We start from the raw sequence: 13,119 nt of genomic DNA on the forward strand, positions 1-13,119 counted from the left end.
CTTATGAACAATATCATAAGCAAAATTCATAAAAATATAATTCGTTACCTTACATGAATAAATTTCAATCAGGATGAAAAATTGTGAATGTAGAAGTAGACTGGCATTTCAGAGATTATTTAAGATTGCAATAGTGAGGAAATTCAGGGCCATCCAGAACACAGAACTGAAACTGACAAAAAGATATAAAAACAAAAAACCTCTGACCTCTGATAACCTTTGTCAAAACTAAGTGCATGCATTCAATGAAATGGATCAAGAAGTAGATCGTCAAAAACTCCCTATGTTAGTGTAAAGTGCATTAATTTGCAACAAGTCAGAACATCAGCCATGTATTAATCACATGACAACACGAACTAATGTATATCTGCAATACTAAGTGGCACTATCTGCTACCAGCTCTGTACCTGTCTCAGGTTGGTTTACTGTCACACCTAAGCATAATGGCTGCTGCATCTGATCACAAGGTTTTGCAAAAAATTGGTGAAGATTTCCTGTGCTGTACCATCTGTCTGGAGCACTTCAAGTCTCCTAAAATTCTACCGTGTCTGCATACATTCTGCGAGAAGTGTTTAGTCACACTGGTTGAGAAGACTGGATCTCTAAAATGTCCAGAATGTCGACAACAATATCAGCTTCCTGTTCGAGGAGTGCCAGCAATAAAAGGCAACTTCTTTATGAGCAATCTGGTTGAAATATTCAAGCAACGACTGGAGTCTGTGAAAGAAGCTGAGATCAAATGTACAGGTTGTCAGGAGAATACGGCAACTCACAGGTGTGTGGAGTGCAGATATTATCTATGCAACATCTGTGTTAAGACACATAGAAGCCTACCACTAACACAGACACATCGACTGATGACCATTGGAGAATATGAACCAGCAAATTGGACCAGTCCTGTGACACTTCAAGCAGTGGAATACTGCAGTGTTCATACTGAGAACAAAATTGAATTCTACTGTGAAACCTGTCAGGTACCTGTCTGTACAAACTGCACCATAGTCAAACACCCCATACCAGAACATGTACACAGAGACTTGAAAGATGGCGCAGATGAGTATCTTACAGAATTGAAAGCCATGGTTGACAAACTGAAAGTGAAAGAACAGGAAGCTGAAAAGAACAAAACCCTGGCCAAGCAGATACACACTGATCTCACAGAGCAGTGCAGCAGAGAAGAAAGGAAGGTGAGAATGAAAGCAGAAGAAATCATCAAGAAAATAAAGAGAGAAGAGCAGAGACTGATAGATGAACTGAAAAACAGTTACAAAATGAAAATTAAAAGAGCAGCTGCTGATATTGATGAGATGGAATTAAAACACGGTAACATTAAAAGTGCAGGCAATTACATAGAGACTCTGATGCATCATGGGAATGCTGTTCAACTTCTCTCCACAAAGAGTGATGTTGGCACTCGTATCAAACAACTGATTACCATGAAAACTTTTGCAAAGTTTGAACATAAGGACTTCATATTCACACCAAATGATGAATTTTGTGAGCTTGGAATTCTGGGAATAATGAAATCTGACGTGTGTATTTCAAAGTGTACAGTAGGAAACATTCCAAAACAACTCCTGAAAGGTGACGCTGCAGACCTACTGATCATAACCAGAGATTCCACAGGAAACCAAGTCATCCCAAAACAACAATTGAAAGCCAAGGTAAAAAAACCTGATGCATCATGGGAAGACATCAATGTAGCTGATAACAGAGATGGTACACACAGCGTCACAGTGGCTGGACAATTGGATGGAAAATATCAAGTTACCATGACAATAGGAGATCAACCAATACCAGGCTGTCCTGTCACCATACCTGTCATCAAAGGATTGGTGAAGACCATTGGCAGTCAAGGAAGTGCTGAGGGACATTACAATAGACTCCATGGTGTGGCCATAAACAAAAACAGAGACATTGTCACTGCAGATTATGATAATAATAGGTTGCAGATAACTACAGGAGAGGGAACATTTAAGAAAATTTTGAAATTCAAACAGTTTGAGGAGCCTTTCACACCATGTGACATAGCTATATCAAGTGATAATACATACTATAGTTTAGAGGACAACAACAATCAAATAGTTGTCAGTGACGAGAATGGACATGTCATCAGATGCTTTGGGCAAAATGAGTTGAAAAATCCATGTTGTATTGGGATTAGTCCTGTAGACGGCAATGTCTATGTGACAGACAGGGGTCAGCATTGTGTCAGGGTTTATACACAACATGGCAAATACCTTAGGTCATTTGGGTCACAAGGTAAAGGTCAAGGGCAATTCAATGATCCCTTGGGTGTCATCATTTCAAGTACTGGAATGGTATTTGTAGCAGACTGGTTAAACAAGCGTATCCAGGTATTCAATGCACATGACCAGTATTTGTATTCCTTTGATTGTCAGAGTGGGGATGGTAAGATGAGACATCCCAAGGGAATAGCAATTGAAAATGATAAATATATCTATGTTACTACTGGTAGCTATTTTGACGCTAGTAATCTACTGAAGTTTGAGAGTAGTGGTAAGTTTGTTTGTCGTATTGATAGTGATAGTGATAGGCTGGACTATCCCATTGGTATAGCACTGACAGATGATGTACCTTGCAGGGTGGTTGTAGCTGATACATACAACCATTGTATCAAAGTGTTTGTACAGTGATAACATCACAATAAATCGTACCAGACTGTGTTTTGTTGATTGGCATTGGTCAAATCCAAAGACAAATACCAGGTGACATTTTGATGTTCATGATTTCCTTTCTGTACTGTAAGAAGCTATCAGTTATTCCGATGTCAGGGACTTTATTCAAAGTATTTATTTGAAGAAGAATTTGCAGATAATGAGTTTTAATATTTTTGTAATGTTCAATAATGTGTAGAATGTTTTCCTTTCTATCTTTTCAGACTTGTATGTAAGGATAATTTTTCAAATTTATGACTATATTCAAGACATTCATTTAAAGAACTTTTTTCACATTAGCATTAGTTTTCAATACTTTGTAACATGTGTGCAGATTGGTTTCCTGTCTATGCTTTTATTATTATTATATCTTTATTTCGGACTTGAGCATCCATATAAAAGTCAAATAAGGCAATAGTATGAAAATTCAGTTACAAAATCAAATTATGGTTGAAAAGATAGACAAATTGATTATATCTACATACATAATCCAATGGGTTTCTTTTTAAACAGACATTTAAACAAAGAGTAACTTATTCCAGTGTTTTACCATCTCTGAATTGAAATACAATGATTTACATACATTTCGTACAATTGCATTGCTACTTTTCAAAAGTCTTTGTCTCAGGCTGTTAATCTGATTTCTCAGAGGAGCATCAAAGTTGCTTTTTCTGTTAGATACAAACATTAGACTCGCGCTGCTCCGTTTCTCATAACCCAATAACAGTCGTGCAGCATTATTGTAAGCAACTTTCAATTTTTTCAAGACATTTGCAGAATAGTTATTCCATATTGGTCCCCCATACAACTGATAACAATAGGCTTTAAATAGAATGCATTTAACATGAAAAGTACACATGTGGAATTTTCTCATTAGCATATTCGCTACTACGTAAAAATATCTCGTCTGCCGCTCAATGTCATCATCATCTCTGAAATGGTCAGCTTTGAGAATTTATATGTACAGATAATCTTTCATGTTGATGACTATATTCAAGACATAATATCTAATTTGAACTGAAAATGCTGCCATGTTACATGTAAGCACTACTTGTATGCAAGGTTGTTTGTTTCATTAAAATAAACTTTTATTGACACTGAAAATATGGCCTTTTCTTGTTATGAACTATAAAAGTAACTGGTTAAAGTAATCCAATTGTTTCTCAACTATTCCATAAATAACAGTATAAGACTGTGCAAATTAACAATAATTGGACATGAAATTGTAGTCTTAAAGTTTACTAAAGGGTCAGTAACTCTATCTTTTGATGATTGTTTTCATGATTTTTATTTGGTATCTCAATTTCTAGTTCTTATTCTACTCCTAAAAGAATGTTGAAATACCCGAATAGCAGCTATATGTGTAAAATGTACTGTTATTGTTTGCATTTGAATTCTACTCCTAACCAGAAATTACTCCTCAACAATAACAACGCAGTTATACTGATGTAGAAGTTATGGCTCTTGTATAGGACAGATCAACTTATTTTAAAAACAACTTTAAAAAGATGCATGCACACAAACAGTGTTTTGTATTGATCACTAGCAGCCTAGGGATCGTTTAAGTTAGGGTTTAGTATGCAGGAAATTCCAAATGAGAAGAAACATTTTTCTTGGTCTCGAAGGCTGTTTGTATTCACAAATCAAACCACATGTGGTTGTGAAACAGTGATACAGAGAGAGTAAAACAAGTATGTGAATGTTTTTTCAATGTAGATTTCCACAGAACCAAACTGATCAGCGCTGGCATCAATAGACTAACCGACATTGGTGCCCTAACTTCGATAACGATATAAGAATATTGAAATATCACAGAAGGCTATCACTTGTCAATGGAGCTTTTTTCTTTACCACACATGGTTGTAGTCTCTCCATGGCTGGGTCAATTATGAATGATCCTAACAGCTACTCTTGTATGTCTGTGATAGCAGTGGGTCTATCACTTCTGCCTTGATGAACCCAGCAGTGATGGTGGATGCATGAATTAGTTTCATCCTTGGGGTAAGCTCTGCATTTATGTTAAATGTGAATATGCTGGCGGTGCTGTGCCGTATTGTTCGCACTTGAGTCAGGGGTCAATGCCACTGTATCGCTGCAAGCCACCGCAAAGGTTTTTTGCTCATTTATTGCGACAATGGTCATTTATTGCGACAGTGATTGGTGCCGTTGATCTTGCAAAATGATGAAATATGCTTATCTTTGAATAAATCAACCCGTACAGGTCTGCTTTAACATTGACGCGAATAAGTTAGAGAGAAAGGTTCACAACTTGAGCAGAAACTCTTTATGGCCTATGGAAAAATGGTTGAAAATACTCGTTGTTAAAGTTGATATAGTTAGTAGCTATGGTAGATGAGTAGTAGATACTGACACAGAGTAACATAGACAGAGTAGCAACACTTGCATGCCTTTTGTTCCATGGTCGTCTCGGTAGACTATTGGTTTTTCATATTAAAATGAGCTCCAAAGGTGTTAAACTTTTTGGAGGCTTTGTTTGTGGTTGATGATTACACGAGATTATGCGAAAAATACGACGAGATGGCATCGTACTGCCAGTCGCGTAGCAACCATAGTTACTTTGTGAGCTCTCAGGCCAGAAACACTGCTTCACGCCAATCAAAACATAACACGGCAGCAGTTTCATAAACATGTCCTTCCTTGACGCACGTGTAAAAGAGGGTACGACTGACCGTAAACCATTGAGTAAAACCAGACAGTATCGATAAAAGACTTTCAAATTTGGTTCAAACACACTCATTATATATTCATAAAAATATGAGAGGAATTTTTAAAACCGTAAAACTCGTTTTCCTGAAGCTCAAAACACTCCCGTTTTCGCCAGCACGTCAATTCTGCTCAGCACCACACGACAACAACAACACAAACTTTGCCGAACATACTTTCGCTTAACAATTGGCGAAATCCGAAAACTACCGAAGGATTCATGGTCGGCACTCTTCGGAAAAGAGAGGCGAGAGCAACCTGAGGCGAGGCGAACATGGATGGGTTACGTAACCGCTTCACGCCTTAAACAGTACCCGTTGCCACTCTATCTATCTTTCTCTATGATACTGATCAAAGCATGTACTGGTTGAATTATTGGCAGACAGAGATCCATGTAGCCGACAATGATATGCTAATATGTGCAAAGTGCAAAGGTTTCACAAGCTGTCATCCAACTTTTAGTCAAAGTGCAAAGCTTTCATGTCTGCCCTTTCCAGACTTTCGGAACTAACTATGCACCCTCTCCCCGTATCAATTCACGGGGTTGCTTACGAACTTTTATATCTAACTATGCATCCCCTGTAACAATTTATGGACGTACTTACAAACTTTGATATCTAACTATGAACACCCCATTCTATCAACTTACAGACTTACTTACAAACTTTAAGATCTTAAGGTGCACCGCCGTTTGTGTTCTATATTATTTTATAGCTGTAACCGTCAAAGAAGCTAAGTCGCACTGTATTTGGACATCAGATTACTAGCAATGTTACAAACTTTCAGAGATCACTCCCCCTGTATCAACTTACCAACTTACTTACTCAGATCTAACTATGCACATCTTCCCGTATCAAGTTATGGACTTAGAGACCTTCAGATCTAACTATGCATCCCCCTTTATTGATTTTTTACTTACTTACGAAATTGGAGATCTTACTGTGTGCCCCTCTGTGTAAACTTACGGACTTAGCTTACGAATTTTCATTTAAACTATGAGTTCCCGTATCAACGTACAGATTTACTTGCTTACGAACTTGCTGATAGTATACAGTCCGATATTATTAAACGGCTGTAACCGTTTAAGATGCTAAGTGGTACTGTTCTTAGATGTAGTATGACTGGCAATGTTACAGACTTTCAGATTTAACTATGCCCCCCATCAAATTACGGACTTAACTTACAATTTTTTGTATCTACCTGTGCACCTACCTGTATGAACTCACGGATTTACTGACTTTCAGATCTAACTATTTACCATCCTGTATCAATTTACGGACTTACTTACAAACGGCGTTCACATCTAACTATGCACCGCCCTCCCTGTGTCAACTTATGGACTAATTACTTACCAACTTTTATTTCTAATTAATATGCACACCTGTATCGATCAAGTTACGAACATACTTACTTTCTTACTTACTTACTAACTTTAAGATCTAACTATGCACTCGCAGAATCTAGTTACAGACTAACTTATTTACGAAGTTTTAGATCTAACTATGCACCCCTTGTCTCATTTTACAGACTCACTTACGAACTTTCAGGTAAAACTATGTAACCCCCTGTATCAAGTTACGGATTGACTTACTTACTTACGAATTTTTTTAGGTCTAATTATGCACCCATGTGTATGAACTAATCAACCAACTTACTTACGAACTTCCGGTTGTAACTATTCATCCCCCTGTATCAACTTACAGACTTACTTATTTGCGCACTTTCACATTTAAAGTGCACCCCTTTTGCGTTCGATATTATTTCCGGCTGTAACTGTCCGAGAAGCTATTAAGTCGTACTACACTTGGACATCAGATGACTATCAATGATTCCCCTTGTGTCAAATTTCTAATAGGCGTCTTTGGACATGCATTTTGCTAGGCTTCCGATAGTATTTTACGACTGTAACCGTCTACGAAGCTAAGTGTAAATACACCGACAAACTAGTCGCTTGCAGTAATCGATATATTTCCAGTATTTCTATGGATCTCATCTTCTAAGTCGTAGTTGGTTAGACATCAGATGACTAGTGATGCTCTCCATTGCATCAACTTAGTAACTCGATACAGGAATGTGACAGTTCGTAAGGAAGTAAATCAGTCCGCAAGTTGATACAGGGGTAGAGTTAGCTCTGAAAGTTCGTAAGTAAGTACGTTCGTAACTTAATACAGCGTGGGGGTGTTGCATGGTTGGAAATGAAAGTATGGAAGCAGATAAGTCCGTAACTAAATACAGGGGGTGCATAGTTAGATCTGAAAGTATATAAGTAAGTCAGTCCGTAACTTGATACAGGGTTGCATAGTTAGAAATGAAGGTCGGCAAGTAAATAAGTAAGCAAGTTGATACAGGTGGTGTGCATAGTTAGATCTGAAAGTTGGTAAGTAAGTACGTAATTCGATACATGGGGATGCACAGCTATTCTGAAAGTTCGTAAGTAAGTAAGTTGGTCTGTTCGGATCGAACCCTCCAGATGTTTTTCGTCAGTATTGTTTTACCCCCATTTCGTGTTGGCTACATGGACCATCTGCCGATTTCCTAACGATGTCTTGCGAACCATCAGTACATCGGAACAAGCTTCACGGCCTATGTCAGGCCTTTGTACATGTCAGGTCTGTGTAGTGTGTGCTGTCAGCACTTTTAAATGACCCTAATGATATTAGTATAGCTACGTAAGCTAATTCAAGCACCACTGGCCGCATGCCAAATTTCACGATTCAAGTTCCGCAGTTTAACTAGAAACTGATGCATTTTCACTCAAATTTACTTTATCGATTGTGGTAAAGCACCGTTGGACTGAAACTTTGCTCACATTATCATCATTGTTTGCGCAAAAATAAGGGTTTTATCTCTATTGGCGAGCTTATAGTTTTATGTGCATAATTAATGAGGTATGGGTTGATATAAGGATCAAAGGTAAGTTACAACCTCGAATTTCAGATATGCATTTTGGTCCCTTACTGGCCATTGTTCAATAGACACCAGCCCTCATCGGCTCTTACATAGGATAAAAGATAGCCATGGCATAGCTGTAGATGTGTAGGGCAGGTCAAAGGTCATAAACAATTCTGAAAAATAATACTTTATAAATCCTCTTCTCAAAATTGACATGGCTTAAAACCCCCACTCAATTATCAGATTTATCTAATATAAATATTAGTTACTTGATGAAATATTCAATGGAAAACAAAAGAATGACAAACTGTTAATGGGCTATTGACACATTCGCTAATGCGAGAACCTGGGATTGAGAAGGCTTAAGACCTTGATGAAAACCTTCGCCCTATCACAACTTAATTACGTCATGAGAATGACCACAATAACACCTGAAATTCTTAAGAGATTTGAACAGCTTATCTTCAATTTCCTCTGGAATGGGAAAGATAGAATAACCAGAAAGGTAATGGTCAGAGGGGTCTCCGAGAGGGGGCTTAACGGCTCCCGATGTGAAAACTACACACAAGCTGATGCGTATAAACCTTAGTAAAAGGTATTTAGATGAAAACATAGAGCACCCCTGGAAACTCTTTCTAGACCACCGCCTAAAATCTGTGGGTGGAAAGTACCTATTCAAGTATAACTTCGATATTGACTCACTCAGCCTGCCCCTACCGAGATTCTACCAAGAAATGCTTGAATCCTGGTCGGTCTGCAATGTTGCGGTCAATGACTCTGAGATTGACATTACTTGTCAAACAATTTGGAACAACAGAAATGTTCTAATTGGAGGGCATTCTGTCTATAATCTAAAGCTAAGACAGAAAGGGTTTGAATTAATATTTGATTTACTTACCGAGGAGGGGTATCTGTCATGGGAAAAATTAGCCAACAAAAACCTCCAAGGGAACGAAGTCCTTCTTTATGGAGCAATCACATGTCTCAGAGCTAGGTGGCCAGAGCCATTGCTGGTTGAATCGATGTTTAAAGATGAATACGAATATGTGTTTTTTAATTGTAACTTTCGACCCTCCCACAAAGTTACCAGGGAGAGCATCAGAAACGCCATTTACAGGAAAGAGGAATTAAGTCCAATTAATGAATGCTATTATGAAAGAGAATGTGACTTTACTGGACCATGGTCTCCCATATATAGTCAACCATTTAAGGTAGCCATAGACACAAAAACACGTGAATTCCAGTTCAAACTTCTTCATCATATTCTGTACACAAACTACGATCTATCTAGAAGAGGCATGGACCAATCACCGCTCTGTTTATTCTGCCAAAACAGCACTAGATCATCTTTTCTACACCTGTAAATTCACTGAGACCTTCTGGAACGAGTTTCACACATTTTTCGAGGAATCTCTCAGTTTGTTCACGAGACATAACTTAAATGAAGTGCTCTTTGGTGTTGACGGTTACTCTGACATTCATAATCACTTGCTACTGTTAGCCAAAAGACACATCTATGCCATGAAAATGAAACAGAGTAAACTATGAGTAACCCCCTCTCTAACACAGAAATTTTGGCTTACCTGCGCCCAAGTAACAAAATGTTGACATAAAAGCTCACCCAATAACAATATGTATCTGATGTTATGTATCCCGAAAAAAGTACGAAAAAAGAAAACTTTAATTTTCTCTACAGAAGTGTAGAGCTCTGTCCTTAAGGGGGCGTTGCACTTTCGTAAGGGGCAGTCGATAATAAAAGCTGACGCACAAGAAACGTAATTCCTTCGTTTTACTTGAAACCCCTCCCTCCCCCCTCAAAACGAAAGTTCTTATGCGAAATCAATTTCGTATTATGATGCCGTGTCTGACAAACCCACACGCACCTCTCCGATCCGCACGCCCATGAAAAATACCGGAAGGGCACGTGTATTTCGCACCTAGGAAAATGTTTCACATACATGTTTCACATTGAAAAACCATAAAAGTTTTCATTTCACCTTCATATCTTTTCATTGTCTTTTCTGTCTCCGTATTTTGTGGTCATTCTGCTCTCGATGAATGCGAAGGTAGTTTTGCATTCTCGCTGCAAAGTCGCACTTCGAAAACAATAGAAAATCCTTATGCGATTTTGTCGCACACAAAACGAAATAAGCTTTTACCCCTTCCCCCCTAAACGAAAGAATTACGTTTGTTGTGCGTCAGCTTTTATTTTCGACGGCCCCTAAGACACTGTTTTCGAATCAATGTTTCTTATCAAAGGTGGCATGCAAATTTCTTAGCGATAGTTTACTTGAAGGGGTACATATTTAGGGTAGAAAACGTCAACTTTGGAATTAATTATAAAATTGATTTTGATCCAAACCTTGATACTACATGAAATTTAATACCTCATATGAAACGACTATTTGTAGAAAAACCGACAATTCTGTTTTGCATTATCTATCTCATTCTAAAACAGTAGGGGTGGGAGAACATGAACAAAATTGAAATTACTCGAATTCAAAATGTAAGACCTTAGTAGTAAAAGGTGGCACCGTAACGGGCGGATTTTGGCAGGAGGTTCAGTGAGGTTCAGTGAGGCACAGTGAGGCACAGTGAGGTTTCAGTGAGGTTTCAGTGAGGTTTCAGTGAGACAAAGTGGGGTTTCAGTCCGGTGTTTCAGTGAGGCACCAATGTTACAGACACCCCCTTGCTTGTTGGGACCCCCTAGCCCAGTCAAAATTAACAGTTTTTGAATTTTGGCAGGAGGTTCAGTGAGGTTGAGGGTAGGGGGGGGCTTTGGCAGGAGATGTATTGGAGAGTCGTAGGTGCCGATGTTTACCCTCCCCCCCCAACAGACCTGTTGTGTTGGACCCCCTAGCCCAGTCAAAATTAATAGTTATCGATTGTTTGGCAGGAGGTTCAGTGAGGTTTGCGGGGCTTTGGCAGGAGGTGTATTGGAGAACCACATGTGCCGGCGTTTTGGCCCCCCTCCCCCCCTACTCGCAACTATTTATTTTGGACCCCTTTGCTCCTTCAAAATTTGCAGTTTGTGAATTTCGGCAGGAGTTCAGTGAGGTTCTGTGAGGTTCTGTGGATTTCGGCTGATATCACCTGCAGTGAGGAGCTGCAGGATCTAATATTTTGACCCCCTAACTCAGTTGAAATCAGTGGTATGTAGTAATAGGTGGCACCGTAACGGGCGGATTTTGGCAGGAGGTTCAGTGAGGTTCAGTGAGGCACAGTGAGGCACAGTGAGGCACAGTGAGGTTTCAGTGAGGTTTCAGTGAGGCAAAGTGAGGTTCCAGTGAGGCACAGTGAGGTTTCAGTCCGGGGTTTCAGTGAGGCACCAATGTTACAGACACCCCCTTGCTTGTTGGGACCCCCTAGCCAGGTCAAAATTAACAGTTTTCGAATTTTGGCAGGAGGTTCAGTGAGGTTGAGGGGGGGGGCTTTGGCAGGAGATGTATTGGAGAGTCGTAGGTGCTGATGTTTACCCTTCCCCCCGACACACCTGTTGTGTTGGACTCCCTAGCCCAGTCAAAATTAATAGTTATCGATTGTTTGGCAGGAGGTTCAGTGAGGTTCGCGGGGCTTTGGCAGGAGGTGTATTGAAGAACCACAGGTGCCGGCGTTTTGGGCCCCCCTCCCCCCCACTCGCAACTATTTATTTTGGACCCCTTTGCTCCTTTAAAATTTGCAGTTTGTGAATTTTGGCAGGAGTTCAGTGAGGTTCTGTGAGGTTCTGTGGATTTCGGCTGATATCACCTGCAGTGAGGATCTGCAGGCTCTAATATTTTGACCCCCTAACTCAGTTGAAATCAGTGGTATGGCTCCAATTTTTTTAGATTCTTCTCTTTTGTCTCTTACTTGGTGACTTGGAGTGGTGAGGTAGATATTGACACCCTAAGTCTGCGAAAAATTTTCATATGGCTGAGATATTGAAGGACACATTGATTGGCTGGTTTAAATATCGCAAAGCATCATGGGATGATTAACAGTCTTTCTCTGATTGGCGTATTTAAATCTAAGATATTTGATTGGTCCATTTGAAGTTATGCAAATGAGGACACTCTTTAAAAGAGATCAGGGCCACTCAGGGCCTCATTCGAGCTCTGACCTTTGACAAGTGCAGACGCATACAGCTATAGCAACCTGTGACCTTACACCGAGCCAGTGTCAGCAAGGATGGCGCAAATGTTATTCAGCGTGGGTTGAGAGGCCCTATTACTTCCATATTAAAAGCAATGAAAGCCGATGATCAATGCCTGGTGTCCCAGAAGGTTTTGATGGGCCTGCAGTCAGTTCCCCAGGCAACCACAGTCCCACTCTTCCTGAGCCTGCCCAAGAACCACCATCAACACCCCTTCTGTTCGATTCTCAGAGTACAGATGTGACAGATAGCCAGCCGCAACTGTACTCCAAAGTGCACTCCAGACCCATCACCAGTGATGTCAACACTCAAACAGGTGAAAAGGAGTTTTGATTTCAACTTTCTTCAATGGACACATCTGCTAGACTTGTTAGTGTGAAGATGTACAAGGGAAGTGCCTATGTTGGAATTCGTGAGTTCTTTAAGCAGGAGAAGACTGGACAGTTGATACACACCAAGAAAGGTATTACATTAGACTGGATGAATGGTGTCAGTTAAAATGTATCATAGGGAGAGTTGATGACGCTGTCCAGATGCTGACCTGTACTTAATTCATTCTATTCCAGAGCACACTCCACCCCATCCCCAATGACCTGGATAGGAAAGTGGCACGCAAGCTGGTGAAATACATCTATGCGAAATTTATCTCACAGGAAGTTGATAAACTTGTGAGTGAAAACTGTGAGGGATGTC

At 39.7% G+C, this 13,119-nt stretch overlaps 1 protein-coding gene across 1 annotated transcript; it reads left to right on the plus strand.

The window, feature by feature from the left end:
* The first annotated feature begins 1,079 nt into the window (after positions 1-1,079).
* Positions 1,080-2,657, plus strand: LOC139123789 (tripartite motif-containing protein 2-like). Its single transcript, XM_070689942.1, has one exon. It carries the CDS (start codon positions 1,080-1,082, stop codon positions 2,655-2,657), a length of 1,578 nt encoding a protein of 525 aa, XP_070546043.1.
* Positions 2,658-13,119: the final 10,462 nt, after the last annotated feature.

The sequence above is a fragment of the Ptychodera flava genome (assembly GCF_041260155.1).
Source record: "Ptychodera flava strain L36383 chromosome 23 unlocalized genomic scaffold, AS_Pfla_20210202 Scaffold_23__1_contigs__length_28996876_pilon, whole genome shotgun sequence".
Lineage (NCBI taxonomy): Eukaryota > Metazoa > Hemichordata > Enteropneusta > Ptychoderidae > Ptychodera > Ptychodera flava.

What these genes read in the sequence shown, in the direction of transcription:
- LOC139123789 (XM_070689942.1), top strand. Translation starts at nt 1,080, where the DNA reads ATGGTTGACAAACTGAAAGTGAAAGAACAGGAAGCTGAAAAGAACAAA.